The following is a 20,050-nucleotide window of genomic DNA, read 5'->3' as shown; positions in this document are numbered from 1 at the left end:
GATGAATGCGTTGTTGATAAGTTCTGGTTTGCCACAGAACTTGTGGGGCGAAGCCATTCTTACGGCTAATCGAATATTAAATCGAGTGCCCCATAGAAAAACACAATCCATTCCATATGAAAAATGGAAAGGAAGGAAGCCCAACTTGAATTATTTTAAAGTGTGGGGGTGTTTGGCAAAAGTGCAAGTTCTTAAACCCAAAAGGGTAAAGATAGGACCGAAAACCGTTGATTGTATTTTCATAGGATATGCGACAAATAGTAAAGCATATCGATTTCTGGTTCATAAATTAGAAAATCCCGACATTCATAATAATACAGTTATAGAATCAGATAATGCTGAGTTCTTTGAAAATATATATCCGTATAAAAGAGAATGTGAGTCGTTTGGTGAAGGATCTAAACGACATCGGGATGAAACAAAAGAAAGTACATGTAATCAGGAAGATCCAAGACGTAGTAAACGTCAAAGAACGTCTACTTCATTTGGACCAGATTTTGTGACTTTCTTATTGGAGAATGAGCCTCAAACATTTAAAGAAGCTATGGCTTCTTCGGAATCATTGTTTTGGAAAGAGGCAGTCAATAGTAAAATAGAATCCATATTGAACAACCATACATGGGAATTGGTTGATCTTCCTCCTGAAAATAAACCTTTGGGTTCTAAATGAATTTTTAAGAGAAAAATAAAAAATGATAGCACTATTGATAAATTCAAGGCAAGACTCATAGTCAAAGGGTATAGACAACGAGAAGGTCTAGACTACTTTGATACATACTCTCCAGTTACAAGAATTACGTCCATACGGATGTTAGTAGCATTAGCTGCAGTGTATGGTCTTGAAATTCATCAAATGGATGTTAAGACGACCTTCTTAAATGGAGAGTTGGAGGAAAAATTTACATGGAACAACCTGAAGGGTTTGTGGTTCCAGGTAAAGAAAAGAAGGTATGTAGACTTGCTAAGTCTCTTTACGGACTAAAACAAGCACCCAAACAATGGCATGCGAAATTTGACCAAACAATGTTGTCAAATGGTTTTAAGATAAATGAATGTGATAAATGTGTGTACATTAAAAATGTTCCAAATCACATAGTCATTGTTTGCCTATATGTGGATGATATGCTGATAATGAGTAATGACATTGCCAACATAAATGTTACTAAGCGTATGCTCAATAGCAAATTTGATATGAAAGATTTGGGAGTTGCTGATTTAATTCTGGGAATTAAGATCCAGAAGACTCCTCAAGGTCTGGCATTGTCACAATCTCATTATATTAAGACAGTACTTGAAATATTCAAGCACTTGGGCTTTAAAGTTACAAAGACTCCAATTGACGTGAATCTTGCATTAGCAAAGAATAAAGGTTAAAGCATATCACAATTGGATTATGCTCGTGTGTTGGGATACTTAATGTATATCATGAATTGTACACGACCAGATATAGCTTGTGCTATAAGTAAACTTAGACGATATACGAGCAATCCAGGCCAATCTCATTGGATGGCAATGAAACGAGTTTTGGGATATTTAGAACATACCCAGAACTTTGACTTGCACTACAGTAAATTCCCTGCGGTGATTGAGGAATACTGTGATGCAAATTGGATCACCGGTTCAACTGATTCTAAGTCCACGAGTGGATATGTATTCACTATTGGTGGAGGAGCGGTATCTTGGAAGTCGTCCAAACAAACATGTATTGCCCGCTCTACAATGGAGGCTGAATTCATAGCCTTAGATAAAGCCGGTGAAGAAGCTGAATGGCTCCGGAATTTCTTGGAAGACATTTCATTTTGGCCCAAACCGTTGGCACCAATATGCATACATTGTGATAGTCAAGCGGCAATTGGAAGGGCTGGGAGCGTTATGTATAACGGTAAATCTGGTCATATACGACGAAGACATAAAACCGTTAGGCAATTACTCTCTAGAGGAATTATCACGATTGACTATGTAAAGTCAAGTGATAATGTGTCGGATCCACTTACAAAACGCCTAACTAGAGAGGTAGTTGAGAAATCATCAAGGGAAATGGGGCTATGGCCGAGAATAAGTCATTGTGGCGGTAACTCTACCTAGAAGACTGGAGATCCCAAGATCTAGGTTCAAGGAGATCAAACAAAGTCATTAATGACGGTTCAACATTGTCAAATAAAATTTTAGTCCGTTCTCGTGATGAGACAATGTTCAGTACCAAGGATAAAGCATTAAGGCTTTTTAATAATTTCTAAATTTGATACGGGGTATATCAAATAGTGTATCTACATAATGACACGTTTAGGAATCACCTATGTAAGTGTGAAGTGTTAGCCGCTTCAAGGAGAACTTAGTAAGGCCAGTTCTCTACGCACTTATGAAACCAGGCGGTGTTCATGGCTGAAACGAACACAATAATGAGAACCAAAGACGGTTAAGGGTTGATTGTGTGACTTATGGTTGTCTAGGTATACACCAAAGATCGACGGTTCAAAGATTTCAAATCTACCGATTGACCGAGTATATCCGACATAAGTTTACTACGGAAAGTTCAAAGGGAAACCTACTTATCCAGATGCGATTAATCCTTGCTTGTAAATCATACGGGTTTTCCATGCATACTTCCGTGATATAGCCAATCCCCATTCATGTGGGGGATTGTTGAGGTTTTTTTTTTTGTTATTTAAGATTAAATAGTCTTAAAATGAGGGTGAATGAGAAATGGAGGGAAAATAAAATTTTTGAGTAAAATTTTAAGTTTCCCCCTCTTGACAATGAAACATTGTCCCATATTGGAAGAGAAAAAGATTTTTGGTGGGTATATATATATAATTGCTCTTCTTGTAGCTCTTAAAGAGTTAAGAAGAAAGCAAGCCTCGTGCCGTCGCCGTCGTCGCTCGCTCGGCTTCGGCTTCGGATTCAGATTCAGATTCGGATTTGGATTTGGTCAAATGATCGATTAATTTTTTGGACCAAATTTATTTGTTAATAGTAAATATTAATGTAATATTATCCGCATTTGTAACGGATATATTCTAATCCGTGTATTGACCACCAGCTGCAATAGCAGCCGCCTAATGCTCTTTCCACCATGGCCAAGTGCTTGCTCCACAAACAAGCTAGTGCATGCTCCACCATGGAGGGTGGAGGGTCGTTCATCTTCAAAGCTGACTGCTATAAATATTTGCAGCAGCTATTGAAGAAAGATACGAAAAACCAACAAAACTGAAAATGCTCAGCTTTGGCTATACATTGCACTCCTTCCTCTCAGCATTTCCATACGATTTTCTGAGTTTTTACTCCTTTGTTCTGCATTGTTTTAACTTCAAACAAAGCAACTGTAAGTGTGATTTGCTGCCGAACTTTGTGTTCGCTGAAACACTGGGGTTTGAAGTTCCGCTACACCAGTGTGTGATTCGTTTTATCCTGGGAGAAAATAATCCATAACCTTGGGTACTAGGAGGGGACTAAATTTCTTAAGGAAACACTGTGAATTCAGTGGGCTCGAATTAATTACTGTTTCATTACGATAACTTATATTTTCCAGAATTATTATTTACAAATACAGCAATATTGGCGGGACTAGCATATAGTACAGAGGCCGAATGTGAGAAATCAATAATCAAAGTAGATGTAGCGGAAATCCAGCAATAAATCCTTTGAAGAGCTCTTCGATTTTTGGCTCAAGGGCGGTTCCAAAAAAGTGGACCATGGTTAACATTATTGTTCTGAGACCTTTTGACATGATTAACTTGTAAAATTGACAACTTGTACATGTTTGCTCATAATTGTATTCAGGCATACCGCATACATATGAAAAACGAGGGTAAAAGGAATAACATTAGTTGTAATTAGCTTCTGCTTTTGTACCAATATGCAAACAGAATTGAGTTTTATAGCCAGTTCTGGTAAAAATTTGACAAATTGTTACTGACATCCAATCGTGGAGCATTTCTTATTTCTCTTTTCTTCACTAATTAACTCACATGGAAAATAAGACCATAGGCATTCTAATAAAAAAGCCACACAAATTTGGATACGCCCCATAGGATCACTCCTCATATTAACAGCTGTTCTAGAAGGGACAGGACGCAAGCAGAGGCGGATGGACCTTAGTTATCATTCATGAGAGCGTAAATATACAAGTGAAAAATTACTAAAATTTCAAGAGATACTAAATTTTAAACCTATAATTTCAAAACTACAAAAAGTTTAATGATAATACCTTAAAAATTTAAACTCATTTAATTTAGATTTTTAATCCATATCTGGAAGCAAGTTTTTTCCGCTTGTTAAAAAGCCCATATTCACTAGATAGTTTCCATCGAAATTCCTTGTGCTCCTCGTTTCATAACTTATTGTTTGGCCAACTATAGTTAAGGTCTTGCTTACGAACAAGTCATACACATAATATCTATGCTAAAAAGAAAAAGATAAAAGGAAATCATTGAATTTGGATAATAACCGACTAAATGACGTTCATGTATTAAAGAACAACAACAACAACAATCCAATAAAATCTCACTAATAGAGTTTGGGGAGGGTAGTGTGTACGCAGACCTTACCCCTACCCCGAAGGAGTAGAGAGGTTGTTTCCGAAAGACCCTCGGCTCAAAAAAAAAAAAAAAAAAAAGAGAGAAAGAAAACAAAAAGGCAAAAAGGGAGACAATATGTATTAAAGAAGAAAAAGGAAAAAGAAAAAGAAAAAGAAGTAAAGAATGAATAATGAACAATTTCTGATAATTGAGATAAACGTCTTTGTACGAGGTTGCAGATGCCAAGAGGTGTCTTTAACTATGACTGAACTTTGTGTCGTTTTTTCTTGAGTTTTAATTGGTAAAATATCAATTCGGATTTCGGAAGGAAAAAAAAATTGTATGCAAACTTGTTATTTGTATTTAACTTTCTCAGAAACGGATTTCAATAAATTAGAATTTTTTGTTGAAGAACTGCTTTGCACTTTTGATAAAAAGTTATCTTACTTTATCTATTCCGTCCTATTTTAGATAAAATTTCAATCTCTAGTCTTATGTGTTTATCTCTTTTTTCGTTGGTATTTTTCTACTTTTCATCAGTGCCTGTATCCTAGCTTACCAGTTACCACATTTAGCTGAATGATTATAATATACATCTTTATCTTATCCTACATGTTTGATTGAACAGAACGTTGTAATAAATTTATGGATTCAATTACAAACCTTACTCTTTACAAAATTTGGTTATTCAAGCATATAATTATTTTATTCCTTTCAAAAGATTCTTCCAAAAATTGTCGACTGCTAAAATTATGAGTCGCCATATGTCCAATTTCCATTGGATTCCGGATGGGTCGGTAGGACAAGTGGGCCCCTTAAACCCACATTTTCAGTCAGTGCTGTTTATACTTTATAGTACTCTAATAATAGCCAATTATCCCCTGTATCGGTTACCACTTACCACTTCGATTCTTAATTTCTCAATTGCAGAAGTTGAGATCGAAGAGTAGATTTCATTTCAACTTTATATTCGTAAAAGGTAAAAGGAAAATAAATAAAAAAAATGGCTCCTCCTCCTCCTCCTCACGGCGAAAAGTCAGCAGAAGTCAAGGAGGAGTCCGCCGCCGTTGATAACCGCCCTATCTCCACCATCGTCTTCATCATCGGTACTTTTTTTAAAAAGAAAAATTTAGTTTTTACTCTCTTTGTTTGTTCTATATGTATAAGTGCTTCATCTAATGTTTAGTAAAAGAAATTGTGTTGACGGTAAAAAAAAATTATATGTGAATCGGCAGCTATGCAAACGGAGGCGTTACCACTTGTTAACAAGTTTCAGCTTACTGAGGACCTCGATTCCTTGTAAGTTCTTTTCTTTCTTATTTTGAGTCTTTTACTCACTTAAAAGATGAAGAAAGTTTGCACAAAATCACTACTAAAAAGTTGCTAGAGTTCTTCTTTTTTCGCTTTTCCACTTATCTTTTCATTTTTCCTCGCGGATGTTGAGATTAAGAGTAGGAGGACTCAACACTTTTATTTTAGTAGTAACTTTGTCCTTATTACTTATCAACAACAAAAATAGTGATTTTGGACATGACTTGTTCATTTTTGAAATATAACATACATAGTTAAATAAATCACAATTTCGTAGCTAAAGCTATTCTTTAAAAATGTTGAAATATATAATCAAAGGTTTAAAATATTGACCTTTTCTTTAGAAACAGAGTGATGCGTGTTCACTTTGAGATTAACAAGGAAATGTGAAGATAACCAACACTAGTAGAAGAAATGAAGTAGTAGTTATTAGACAAGTTTTTGAGGTGGTAAATATTTTAGATGCTAGAGCTCTTACCAGCAAGAACGTGTAAGGCTTGTCTACTGGTATATCTAAGCGATTTTACCTGATCAACTTTGTCAATTAGGTAACTGGAGTTTTAAGTTTTCACAATCCTTTGAGGAAGCAAGACTGCAAGAGCTCTACTTACAAGAGATTTTGCTATTGGACAGAGGGAATAACATTTTATGAATAACATTTTATGCATAGGGTTTAAAGTATGTTACTCAAAGTGACAATAGAAATGTTGCAAAAGTGTTTTCTGTTGAATCATGTGGTATTCGGTTGCATGTTAAACAACATAGCAAGATTATGATACGTTATGTATGCATTAATACTCATTCGAGCTTTGAAATATTTGAGGATGATTCATTTGATTTGGGGAAAAAATGATATCCTATTAGAAACTAAATTTGCTAAGAGAACTTTTGGATCTTTAGTCTCTTGAAAAGGTATGGGAATTTTGTTATTATGGATACCAGGAATCTCCACGTTTTCCATGTACTCAATTGTAGAGTGTATTATCCATGCAGTAAATATTCACCATGTTTGGTGGTTTGTTTTACCGTCTTTTCTTAGATCTAATTTCTGATGTGCACAATGCAGGTTCCCAAAGGGAGTCCCTTGGGTGCGGTTCTATGGTAATTACAAGGGTCTCGCCATTAACATTGTTTGTCCTGGGAAAGACCCAGCATTGGGTAGGGTATTTTCATCTTGAAACTCTTTGCTTTGCTGATTTTATCTTATGAACTTGGATGGTTATCTAACTGATGATGCGCTGCATGAAGTCTTTCCTATATTTGAGATTGCAAATTATGTTTCCAATAACAAGCCACTTTTCCCTATGAAGTGTTAGCAGGTTGTTTATTGCCTCTTTTAGTGGTAGGACATAGTTTCACCAACTAATACTTCAACCTGAAATGGTGGATTTTGATGCCAGATACTCTCATCTTTTTACGTGGGATGTGTCCTATCAAATCATCAAATATATTGAGTGGACATGTGCAACATAATTATATAGAAAAGTTCATCTCTAAGTGAAGTTGTATTTATTCGCTAACTCAGCACTAAGGGAGTGCTATGAGTTACAAAAGAAGCAAGGTCATCCCTTTTTCTAATGTAGAGTGCCTATGAAATCCAAAAATTCTTTTACATCTTAACAAAACGAAAACATACCTAAGAGCTAAAGCAATTAAACAAATTACAAAAGGCCCTCAATCTACAAGGAGGCTTAAATTTTCCTTCAAAGCAACTAGTTATTCTCTTCTTCCAAGAGTCTAAACAGTAAAACAGGGAAACCTGAGGTTTTTTTTCTACATTTGCTTAATAGTCCTTTTTAATAACAGTGGTGTCCAGGCCATCTTGCCTGCACTAATGTTCCACCAATTACCTGCTATTTTCCACCAGCATAAGGATCGGGTAATTCTATCCACCAAGGCTTAGGCCAATGGGAAGAAATCACCTAATATTTTTTTGTGTCTATATTGGGATTTGAATCCTGGTTTTCCATGGTTTTCAGTTCATCCATTTCATTAACCTTTAGGCCACACCCTTTGATTCTTGGCATCATCCAATGCAACCTAAAAGTCTTCAGAATTATATATCATCTTCCTTGCTATTCCATGATGTGAAAGTGAATATTTAATATGTTCACTATCCATCAGACTCAAGTAGCATATGTCACACAGATCAAGTCCCAAAAAAGTGTGGTTGGCATCTTCACTATCAGTACCACAAGATAACATTTGAAGGGCCCCTTCTCAAATTTTCTTGTGTAAGACATGCTTCATGCATAGTACCCATCCAAAACAGGATACTTTTGTGGGGGTTCTACTCTTCCAAAAATCTGCCATAGCCATATTTTATCAGCTTTCACTGAATGGACCATATTTTGGTACCATGCTATAACTGTAAAAGTATCTTTTTTGCACCTTTGCACATAATCAGATCTCCATGCTTCACAGCCACTAGCTCCAGAATTTTCAGTAACCTCCTAGTTCTTCTAAAGGTGATATTCCAATTCCATTGTCTTTGCACTGAGTCATGGTGGCTTCTACATTTGTGGTGAAGATCGGGAAATTCATCTTTGAGACGCATATGGCCTAGCTACTGAGTTTGTGTTCACCTAGACTAGATAGTTTTATTCTTCAAAAAGATCAAATTGCATTTCCAACAACAAGGTTTTAATTTTCCAGATATCTACTTGATTGCAAGACTAGAAAAGTAATTCTTTTTTTGTTTGAAATGGTAACAGATTTCATTATAAATTGAACTTAGCACAAAGATAGAGTGCTAATAGAAACAGACCCTAGTTACAAGACTTCCAGAAAGACAAAAAGAACAAAAGGCAAGTCTTGTGTCAGTACAAACTAGAAAAGTAATTCTTAGAGCTAATAGAGGAGATATATGGAAACCTTCCTCTTGCTTGACGGAAACTTTGCTAGACCATTAAGTGTCTGATGCTCTAATTAATTTAATGTTTTTAATTTGCACGTTTGTATGCTTTCATATATATCGAATAGTTTGTATGCATCAAATCTAGTTGTGTCCTAAAATTTGTAGAACTAACTTATGAGTGGTCTAACACAGGGGTCGATGGTGTGGGCACGGTATCTGCATCTCTTGTGACATATGCTTCTATCCAAGCATTAAAGCCAGACCTTATCATAAATGCTGGCACAGCAGGTGCATTTGGGGTAAGATTTGTGCCTATACATTATGAAATAATCTCCCGTTGCTCTTTCCCTGATACTCCCTCTTTCCCAATGTACTTGTCTCATCTCTCTTATCGAACGCTGATTAGATTAATTGTCTGTGTAAAATTGGACATAGGAGTATAGGACAATTCATTTTTTCCCAGTAAAATGTAGACTTTTATCCTTCTAAAAAAATATGTAGACTTTTAGAAACTACAGAAAGGTAACTATTTGCAGCTTGTCCACTTAAAGATATGAAAGAAGTAAAGAACACATTTACAAGATCTTTGTCAAATATTTTTCCTATCCTTTCCTCTGTACTGAGCAACCCTGTATAAATTATTCTTTCGATATGTTAATTTTGACTGACGTTTAGTTATTTTCAGGCCAAAGGTGCTTCTATAGGAGATGTGTTTCTTGCATCAGAAGTTGCTTTCCATGACAGAAGAATACCAATCCCAGTAATGTTCATTTCCCATCCTCAAGTTTTTTTTTTTTCCTTTCTCAAAAAAATGTTCATTTCCCATCCTTGCTTCAGGCCTTTTGAATTCTATATGTTGTGCAAGAAACATATGGGATGCAGGAAATAGGAACAAATCTGACACTAGGATGACGGAATATTTATCTTTGCTACTATAACTCTAACAAGAGATCACAATTCCCGTTGTTATTGTGGTTAAACTTCTATCGTTAACATCTTTTCCAGTATATTTACTGGACTTGGTGCTTCAACCGTGCTAAGGAAATAGGGATTGATAATTTTATCAAAAAAAAAAAGGAAGAGGAGATTTGGATTGATAGCCAAGTTAAAGAAATTCCTGGTGTTTTATTGGAAATCTCAATAGATGATTCACCTACTTTATGATTTGGATAGCGTTGTTGGTAAAATCATCAGCAAGTAACTAAAGGTTGTTGGCTGCACTCGTGCACCTCCAGGTATTTGATATATATGGAGTTGGATCGCGGAAGGCTTTTGCTACACCCAATCTTCTGAAGGAGCTTAACCTAAAGGTAAACACTGTTCACCCGTGCATATTAAAGAACCAAATCTAATAGCTCATAGCTCACATGCTTTGATATCTATCCTTGTCTATGGCTGGTGGATGTACTTTTTGAGTGTGGCTTTAGCTGCTTTGTCATTGAGTTAAAATTATGTGGGTTCAGATTGTCCTTTGATTGTCATTTTGTCAAGCTGGATGGTGGTTGATTTTGCTGCAAAATCAAAATACTACGGGTGTGTTTGGTACGAAGGAAAATGTTTTCCTAGAAAATATTTTTCTGGAAAATGAGTGGTTTTATCACTTATTTTTCCTTATTTGGTTGGTGAGTGGAAAAATTTTTCCGGAAAATATTTTCTAGTGTTTGGTTAGACAGTATAAAATATTTCTAGGAAAATAATTTTTAATGCTACTCTCCTCAACCCATCTTCCCCCAAATCCCCATGTATCATGTACTCCCCCCCCCCCCCCCCCCGACCCCGACCCCGACTTTATTTTCTTCAAGAATCTAATTATTCTTTTCAAAATTCACACAAACTCAAAGGAACTAATGTGCTACGTTACTTTATCACACAACAACGTTAAAATTTGAGCTCGATAACTAAAAAGAAAATACTTTATTTTGTTGAAATGAAAGAAAATATTTTTTCTACATCATGAAAAGAAAGTACTCGTTTTTTGAAAAAAAAAATACTTTTTCTATTCTAGGAAAAGAAAATACTTAGTTTGTTGAAATGAAAGAAAATATTTTTTCTACATCATGAAAAGAAAGTACTCGTTTGGTTGAAATGAAAGAAAATATATGGAGTTTTTGGATGTGCTAAGCAACTTGTAACTGGAAGTATGCTATTATAGGTGTTGTCTGATCCTGGTGTAATCTTATGTACCATCTTGGTACTTTTATCAATAAAACCTTTACCTTATAAAAAAAAAAGAGATACTTTTTCCTAGATCATGAAAAAAAAGTATTGTTTTTTTGTTGAAATGAAAGAAAATACTTTTACTACATCATGAAAAGAATATACTCATTTTGTTAAAATAAAAAAAAGTACTCTATCTACAACATGAAAAGAAAGTTCTCTTAATAAGTAGTTCTATTAGGGTGGGTGGGGTGTGGTCGGGGGGAGGGGGTAGGGGGTTGGGGTAGTTTGGGGATGGGGTGGGTGAGGGTTGGTTGGCATGAGGAATAGGGTGGAGAAGGTTGAAAAAGGAGGGAAAATATTTTCCAATTGTTGATGAGGAAAATGTTTTCCTATACATTTAAGCCAACCAAACATGGGAAAATTGAAAAATATTTTTCGGAAAATGTTTTGCTTCATACCAAACACACCCTACGTCTCAATCCCAAAATTATTTTGGTGGATTATGTAATATGAAACCTTCCCACAATCCACTTTGTGTCGGTACTTGTACATTATCTGCTATCTTCTTCCAAATACAACACTTGAATATAGACCAGCTAGACAAGTCTTACCAACTTAAGATGTGCTAACTTTTTATCCTGTGATGTCTACCAGTTTTACATGACCTCTTAGCAATTTCTTTAATTGGCATATTTGCCTGCTCATGAATCGGCATGTGAAATTCGAAAGTGCCAAGTTCCTCTCATTCTTAAACAACAATTTCTTCAAGAAAGTCTATTGATGATCTAGATTTTAGCTTTGAAAGACTTTTTGTCTACCTGCTGTTTTTATCAATTTATTGATATCCATGTGTACACTTGTTTCCACTATTAACTTCTGATTATTTCCTGGCTCGCTAATAGTGCACATGTACTTGCAGAGTCATTACATTTACTTTGGCATATCTTAATGGCATTAAAGTTTAGTTTATCGTGAAACTTGACTTCTCGTTTCAGGTTGGCAAACTGTCCACTGGTGACTCTCTTGATATGTCTCCAATGGATGAAGCATCTATCGTTGCAAATGATGCAACAGTTAAAGACATGGAGGTAACCGTCTAAATGTCTTAAGTTCAGTATGATGGCATTTGGGAAGACTTAGAGAAACTAGTGTCCTGTGCATAGGTGTTTGTTCTGTTTTCTATGCCCCTGGTCGTTTTGTTCCAACGATTTAGCGGATGTCAAATATTGCTCTGCAGACTCGTTAACATGTGTCTGCTCTTCCTGTCTAGGATGTCCTTATTTTGAGAATATACGGTCCAAGGGTAGTAAGTTACTTATCCCCAAAAAAATAAATTAGAAGAAGATCTAAGGGTAGTAAGTAACTTTTGTAGCTCCACATACTGCGTAGATCATATAAACTCGTCTTCTAAGAAATTTACATCTCAAGGATCACCTTTCTTATAATATAAAACAAATTGCCGCTCCATCTAAAAAGTAAAATGCGATCCTCTCTCAGGCATGATTAATGGCATTGTTAGGTATGATATTTGAAAGCTGTAATTGTACTGGGTGTTCGTTTGTAACTTTGGTTTAATTTAGCTTTGCTCTCTATTTTAGGGCATGGATTTCTCTCTTTTTCTGATCATGTGTTTTTGGGTTCCAGGGAGCAGCCGTAGCTTATGTGGCAGATCTGTTGAAAGTTCCTGTCATTTTTCTGAAAGCTGTGACAGACGTTGTGGATGGTGATAAACCAACAGCGGAGGAGTTTTTGCAAAATCTGGCAGCAGTAACAGCTGCTCTTGATCAAACTGCCACCCAAGTTGTTGATTGCATCAGTGGGAAATGCTTGTCCGAACTGTGATCTAATCTTATTTCATCCTGTGCATGCTTCAGTGCAAAATGGACAATACTGGGTTTCCAATATCTGTGGTCTCATTAGGTGACATTCAGATTTCCAGTTAGTGGAAATGTGACGTTCCTTCGAACTGCATAATATTCTTCTAGAGTGCATTGCATCAGCCTCACATTGTTCCAGCTAGTTTCTAAACGTAGCTGCTATTTTGAAACTGTTGTAAAATTAATTAAGAATTTTTATTTAGTTGGAGTAGTAGGGTTGTGCCGTTGTGGTATTCTTATATAAGTAAAGTGATTTGAGAACAAATAATCCGCGAACCACATGAACTACTGTTCAGCAACCTGAGGTCCAGTGTTGGATGGAAACCTCCATTTGTCGAATTGAATAATTTGAGTTTAATTTTGTTTAGAAGATAATTCTTGACTTTACTCTCACAATTTAAGCATAACGAACCTTGTATGATTATTAACCGCATAATAATTCATGTATTAAAATCTCTGCTTAACCAAACAATCCTCTTGGTTTTTAAGAGCGGGCCAGCCTCTACATTAACTAAGAGAAATATTTTCCAATTGTGCTGCTTTAACAAAACTGCTTCTCAACCAGAATTCAGTCGATCTAAGTACATTATATTAAACCAGAATTCCACCAACCACTCATCAACATCTCACAGTACTAAATCGAGATTAAACTTTGGACTTGCCAAAATCATGGACATCTTGTTCCTCAACTAATCCCAAGAACTCCATAAACAGAAGTATTTAGGCCCCTCCACATTTTGATGATATAACTAAAAACCTTTATTTAATAACAAAAACTATTTGGTAGGAGTTATAAATAGAAAGTTGTGTAACCATGGTATCCAACGGCAAGTAGTGAGTAATGGGGAGATTGGAGAAGATGGAAGGAGGGAAGAAGACCAACACCGGAAACGCTACCATCCTAGCTCTGGGCAAAGCCTTCCCTCATCAGCTTGTCATGCAAGAGTTTTTGGTTGATGGCTATTTCAAAAACACCAACTGCGACGATCCAGAACTCAAGCAGAGGCTCACCCGGCTATGTAATCTCTTTTCTTTCTTTCTTTCAGCCTTTTAACAGTAAATGTCGAACTAGATTTTCATGTTGATCAGGAACGGACAGTCTGAGTTGTAAGCTAACCCGGACACTGTAAAGTGCCCCATTTGGTTGAATGAGTTGTTGTCGTTATATGAATTTGAGTAATCCTCATTTCATGAGCTACCTTGAGTTAGGTACAACGAACATTTTCTTAACATGACATTTTCTTGGTTTACCGATGCTGAGCCACTATGTTATATTATACGGGCATGAGATGTCCAGTGCTGGGGGAGGTGTTAAATATCACAGGGTTGGAAGAACGGGTGTTGTCTCGTATCGAACAATCACCAGTTCATGAATTAACTTTTGAGGTTGAGTGAAGCCCAGTGTTCATTTTCTTAACAAACAAAGTCACTGTCTTTGCTCAACCTACCTATACATAGTTGAAAATTTAAGAAAAATATATATACTAGTAAGTGCAATATTTTCCGATTTTTACAAATTGGACTATCTGGTTCTTTTCCTTTTTTAAAACTTTTATATTGGAATGTTTGCAGGCAAGACAACAACAGTAAAAACAAGGTACGTGGTAATGTCAGAGGAGATCCTAAAGAAGTACCCTGAGTTAGCAGTCGAAGGCCTTCCAACAGTAAAACAAAGACTAGACATATGCAATGCAGCAGTTACAGAAATGGCAATTGAAGCCTCACAATCTTGTATTAACAAATGGGGCAGACCAATTTCAGACATTACTCACGTAGTATATGTTTCCTCAAGTGAAGCTAGATTGCCAGGAGGTGATCTTTATTTAGCAAAAGGACTTGGTTTAAGCCCAGAAACTAAACGAGTTATGTTATATTTTGCTGGCTGTTCTGGTGGAGTCGCGGGCATTCGTGTTGCTAAGGACATTGCTGAGAATAATCCAGGAAGCAGAGTCCTGTTAGCTACTTCTGAGACTACAATAATTGGGTTCAAACCACCAAGTGTTGACAGGCCATATGATTTAGTTGGAGTGGCTCTGTTTGGTGATGGTGCTGGAGCTATGATAATTGGCTCGAACCCGATTCAAGATATTGAAAGGCCTCTGTTTGAATTGCATACTGCTATTCAGCATTTCTTGCCTGACACAGAAAAGATCATTGATGGCAGGTAAAAATGGGCGGGTTGGGTCAAAATTAGACCAGTCAAATTAATGAACGGGTCATGACTCAACCAGTCCAATGTTGTTTAGGTCAAAATGAGTCGGGTCGCAATGGGTCAAATTACGAATCATAACCAAACCCATCTAATATGACCTAATTTCCCTTCCTTTTCTATTAGTATGCTTTTTGAAAAGGAAAAAAAAGAAAAGAAAATTACTCAGGTAAATGGGCGCGCAGGTAAACGGGCAAGTTGGGTCAAAATTAGACGAGTCAAATTAATAAACGGTTCATGACTCAACCAGTTCAATGTTTGTTTAAGTCAAAATGAGTTGGTCCCACTGGGTCGAGTCATAACCTAACTAAACCCATCTAATATGACTCAGTTTCCCTTCCTTTTCTATTAGTATGCTTTTTGAAAAAAAAATAATAATAAAGAACAATTGAAAGCTATTATATGTTTCTTAACTTATTAGCCTAAGTTCCTCTATATTTACTTAATTCTGAATCTCCATATTTGTATGTTTGGGTTGTATTTTGACTTGACGCGCTACACTATTTTGCCTTGTTTTTTTCCCAATAGTTTGATGAGTTATTTCATGTTCAACCTGTTGAATCAAATCAACGAACAGAGTCATGATCCAACCCGTTTTAAGTTGGGCTGGTTACTAAAACATGAATTTGTTTTTTCCCAGGCTTACTGAAGAGGGAATTAGTTTCAAGCTCGAAAGAGAACTACCACAGATAATTGAAGAAAATATTGAAGATTTTTGTGACAAGTTAATTAGTATTACAGGATACAATGATAGAGAATACAACAAGCTATTTTGGGCAGTTCATCCCGGTGGTCCTGCTATTTTAAACAGGCTAGAAAAAAAGCTGGAATTGTCTCCTGAGAAATTGAGTGCTAGCAGAAGAGCATTGGCTGATTATGGAAATGCAAGTAGTAATACTATTGTTTATGTGTTAGAGTACATGTTAGAGGAAAAGAAAGATAAGAAGAAAGAAAATCAAGAAGATTCTAACTGGGGATTGATACTTGCATTTGGTCCTGGAATCACATTTGAGGGTATTCTCACAAAGAATCTCACCGTCTGAGCTGTATGTCACTGGTCCTCGAAAATTTCTCGGTTGTCAAAACAATAAACAAAAAAGAATATGACCATTTGAATATGTTAAAGAGTACTCATTGCAAGTCCTCTTGCTTTCAATTTATAGTTCTTGATCTTGTTGAAGCTTTTTGTTTATTGTCTAGTCCATAATATAATTGAACAAAAAGTATGACATTAGGATCTAAATTTCATTGTCATTCATAAATGGTTTATTGATAATTAATTACTATGTTGTAAAATCTTTTGTTGACTCCAATTTTAAAGCTAAAGATTAGTAATTAAAATAAGGTTTGACCTCCTTGCGTCTACTGTTTCCTTTGAGGTTTTTATTATTAGTTATAGATGTCCACATTTATACGTACTCTGCTTGGATGGTTGTATGTGAAAAAGAAACTTCTTTAAGAGAATATCAAAAACTATACAAAACTTCATTTATTCCACATCTCATATAATACAAACAAGAATACAAAGCATTACAAATGTATTAACTCACCAAGAGGAGAGGACACAATTCCTCAAAAAGAAAAGACACAAAAACAAATATCGTAAAAACATTTACTACATTTTGTTTATTGATACAATATGGACAGGACCATATAGTATAGTCTGAGGAAAACAATAAGTAGCAGAAGATTTTAAAAAGAAGATTAATAAATTAAGGGCATTTGCGTCTGTTGCCGTGAGTAGTCATATTTGCATAGCAAGGGCAAGTTTCAGTGTTGCCAGAAGTGCCAGGAGGAACACAGTTACATCTAGCACAACAAGTTCCACATGCTCTCTTACACAATCTTGGCCTTGATGATAAACGGCACCTTGCTTTACATGCTCCCCCACAATCTTTACACACACACACACACACAATAAAGCCCATTAATAAAGAGTGTAATCATTGTATATATACTGATATTGTATAGATTTTTTATATTATCTGGTTAAAGTGACCTACAATAACATATGCAACTGGTAAACTGTACGTCTAATTTGGTATTTTAGACAATAGAGCAAATAACATACTAAAGTACAATTATACTTTCTTAAAACAGAATAAGATAGAGTTTAAGCTTATATGCTGATGGTATAAATAATAGGAGTATTTGAATAATCAAGAGCTAACTGTATGTAAATTTTTATTATAGTAAACTCGAGATTATAACCTGAAAAAGATGGTTAGTGGCATGCTAAAACCGGTTAAATGCTTTACGAGTGTAAAAAGAAATTTCATTAATTACACGGTAACGGATAAAAGATAAATTCTTTTAATGAATTAAATAGGACAAAAGTTTCTTTTGTCAGTTTTATGTAACTCTGAACAATATGGTTTTTCAATAGATAATAAACAAAGCTTAAAGGACAGGACATACACGACCAAAAAAAAGTGTATAAAGAAGGTGACAAAATGTTAGTATATGGCATCAGAGAGTAATTAAAGTTGACAAGGATAGCATACCGATTTTCGGGTAGGAATAAGCGGCTTCAGAAATAGCATTGCTGGTCTGCAAAAATCAAACATCATCAGCTGAATGAAACTTGAGTTTAAGAAATAAGACTTACTTATGTAGCAAGGAAAATTTATTGTTTTCATATGGTTAAAATAGTGAAGGTCACTAAAATGAGCAATTCGAAAATATAGATGATCAACCAAATATGATATTTTTAGGTTTTGAAGTAAGCAAAGGAGTTGATAAAAATACTTACCACTTGATCAGTTTGAATGGATTGAACTTGATCGAGGAGGAGCAAGGAGAGAACTAATGAAACAAAGAGAGTTTTAGAAATGGCCATTGGAAGTTTGAAATTCTTTAGAAGTAATGGAAATTTGTTTAAAGCTTAATATTTTAGTGTGACTTGAGAAGGAAGACCAATGAGGTATTTATAGGCAAGTAAGAAGTGTGTAGGTTCATTTGAGGACAAATAGCATAGAAACACCCAAAAATTATATTAAAAAAATTAAAAAAAGAAGAAGAATAAAGGCAAGTACGCGGAGGAATAGCATGCATGCGAATAAATTTAGGTACGTAAATGCTTAATTGTAGTAGGTAACTACGCTATAGTATACTAGTTAAATAGAGAAAGAATATAATTGCTCCCTTGTCTTTGAATATTTTTGCAAACCATTAATTAAAAATATTTAATAGCTTTAATCATAAAAATACTTGTCTCTAGACTATTTTTATCCTTTTTTAAAATATCTTATTTAATTAACACGCTACTAACTAATTGGAAACATAAGAGTATATCACTTGAAAAAAAAGTAAAATGACGAAATGTTTCGAGGAAGTAAAATTTAACAGCCTGGTCAGAGAGTCTGGAATTATTAGTACACTTCCCAAGGTGTGTATAATTGCAGTAGTAGGTGGACAAAGCTAACATATAAAGTCTCAGACGTTTCATTACATGAATTAATTAAAACAAGTTGAGTTCTATTTAATTACATTATCCGCTGCCAGAAAAGAACTCAAGATTCTTACGAATAACCGCAAATAATATAGTATATGACACTCTTTTGTGATAATAACTACGAATTTACAATAAGTATATGTTTTCTTATAAAATATCAGCTACGTATACATAATTCGAGTTAAAGGTAATAGTAGAAGTCAATTATTTGTTCAATCCTCCTAGGGAAGAGCTAGTAGCCTGACGTTAGATTCGGGCGAACTCATTAATTTTTGCTCAAACAATGTGTTTGTGTTAAAAAGTTTAATAAATATATACAAATATTAAATTTAAAACTCAATTATATTATTAATAGTTAAAATCGTTCTAAAATTCAAAACTCATAAGGTTGAAATTCTTACTCCGCCTACCTCCCCGGAATATTTCTATTTGAACTTGAGAGAACTCAGTTCTAGCTAGCATGACAAATGGCCGAGTTAAATCGAATACGAATTAATGTGTTGAAACCGATAAGACAAGAATAAATAAAAATTCAACATTTTATATTTAACAGAGGTAAAGAAACAAGTTGAGTGACAGATAAGTAAGGTGCAGTTTAAACTTTAAAGTTCAATCAATCTCCTCATTACCGAAATAGGGAATCCATCTTAATCCATAGAACACCAATAATAAAGCTATATGACAAAAGAAGTTCCTTTTTTTTAACGAAACGCGTTTGGACCAGTAGTTGAAGTTGAGCAAAGCATCAAATAATCATTTAGGAGTTTGAGCCATTAATTCAAAAAACTTATAAAGATACATATAATGGAAAGATAAGAGCATGATTTGGTAGTCAAAAGTTAACATCTTATAACAACTACTACTATGAATGCTACTTCCTTTTTTGTTGTGTAATGTGATTACTATTGAATGAGTTAATACAACAGCTAGCATCTTGTTGCACTACAGCTGTTTGTATTCTGGAACTCTCCTTTTCCAAAAGGATTACCACAAAAAATTATATTTAAATCTTAGCTCTTCGATTTGGAAAAAAACAACATGTTAGACACTTGGAAACTTTCTAGACGCACGATTAATAAGAGCATTGGAAGGCAACAAAAAAGTAAAAAAAGACAAAAACTAATGAGGAAAAAGATTTTTACGTCAATAATACTCCTATCACTTTCGTCTTCAAATCATGCACATACTTATCGTGTTAAAAAAATCATACACAAACTTAAGAATATTCGGAAAATACTTGAGTCAATTTTGACCGAAGTGACTTTTTTATGTAGCCCACGAGTGGTAAAACAACTCCTTGTTTTATTTTTGGCATTTCACCAACGGGGAAGCTGATTACAATTATTTCAAGAAACTTCACAAGTTCATCATTTTACTTTAGTGTTATATAGGTGAAAGATTGTTATTAGATATTCTAACAAGTTCATTGAAAATACTTACTATAGTGTATTTAAATCGAGAATTGTTTCAATTACTTTTCTTAGACGATGATATAAAAATGTACACTATCAGTTCACAGAAGCAGGCACTGTGCAAATGCAATGGTGGGAATACCAAACTTAACCCTTGAATCAAGTGACCAGGGAGAGGAACCCAATCGTTACACATCTATGACTAGCTTTGATGCAACAGTCCACAAGTCTAATAGCCTGTTTGGTCAAGCTG

General features: G+C 35.0%; 3 protein-coding genes across 3 annotated transcripts; 2 read left to right on the top strand and 1 right to left on the bottom strand.

Annotated features, from left to right (window-relative positions):
• The first annotated feature begins 5,362 nt into the window (after positions 1–5,362).
• On the top strand, positions 5,363–13,066 carry LOC107803169 (5'-methylthioadenosine/S-adenosylhomocysteine nucleosidase). Its single transcript, XM_016626808.2, has 8 exons — positions 5,363–5,623; positions 5,753–5,816; positions 6,895–6,986; positions 8,878–8,984; positions 9,371–9,445; positions 9,921–9,995; positions 11,841–11,933; positions 12,490–13,066. Exons 1-8 carry the CDS (start codon positions 5,521–5,523, stop codon positions 12,685–12,687), a joined length of 807 nt encoding a protein of 268 aa, XP_016482294.1. The 5' UTR covers positions 5,363–5,520; the 3' UTR covers positions 12,688–13,066.
• A 393-nt stretch (positions 13,067–13,459) lies between these two features.
• LOC107803179 (type III polyketide synthase B-like) lies at positions 13,460–16,106 on the top strand. The gene is made up of 3 exons (XM_016626815.2): positions 13,460–13,741; positions 14,295–14,886; positions 15,572–16,106. Exons 1-3 carry the CDS (start codon positions 13,564–13,566, stop codon positions 15,972–15,974), a joined length of 1,173 nt encoding a protein of 390 aa, XP_016482301.1. The 5' UTR covers positions 13,460–13,563; the 3' UTR covers positions 15,975–16,106.
• A 299-nt stretch (positions 16,107–16,405) lies between these two features.
• Positions 16,406–17,844, bottom strand: LOC107803188 (snakin-2). The gene is made up of 3 exons (XM_016626824.2): positions 17,684–17,844; positions 17,436–17,481; positions 16,406–16,825 (listed from the first exon to the last, which is right to left on the bottom strand). Exons 1-3 carry the CDS (start codon positions 17,768–17,770, stop codon positions 16,644–16,646), a joined length of 315 nt encoding a protein of 104 aa, XP_016482310.1. The 5' UTR covers positions 17,771–17,844; the 3' UTR covers positions 16,406–16,643.
• Between the last annotated feature and the right edge of the window lie 2,206 nt (positions 17,845–20,050).

Source organism: Nicotiana tabacum, chromosome 19 (assembly GCF_000715075.1).
Source record: "Nicotiana tabacum cultivar K326 chromosome 19, ASM71507v2, whole genome shotgun sequence".
Classification (NCBI taxonomy): Eukaryota; Viridiplantae; Streptophyta; class Magnoliopsida; order Solanales; family Solanaceae; genus Nicotiana; species Nicotiana tabacum.
This window is presented reverse-complemented; position numbering and strand designations above follow the sequence as displayed.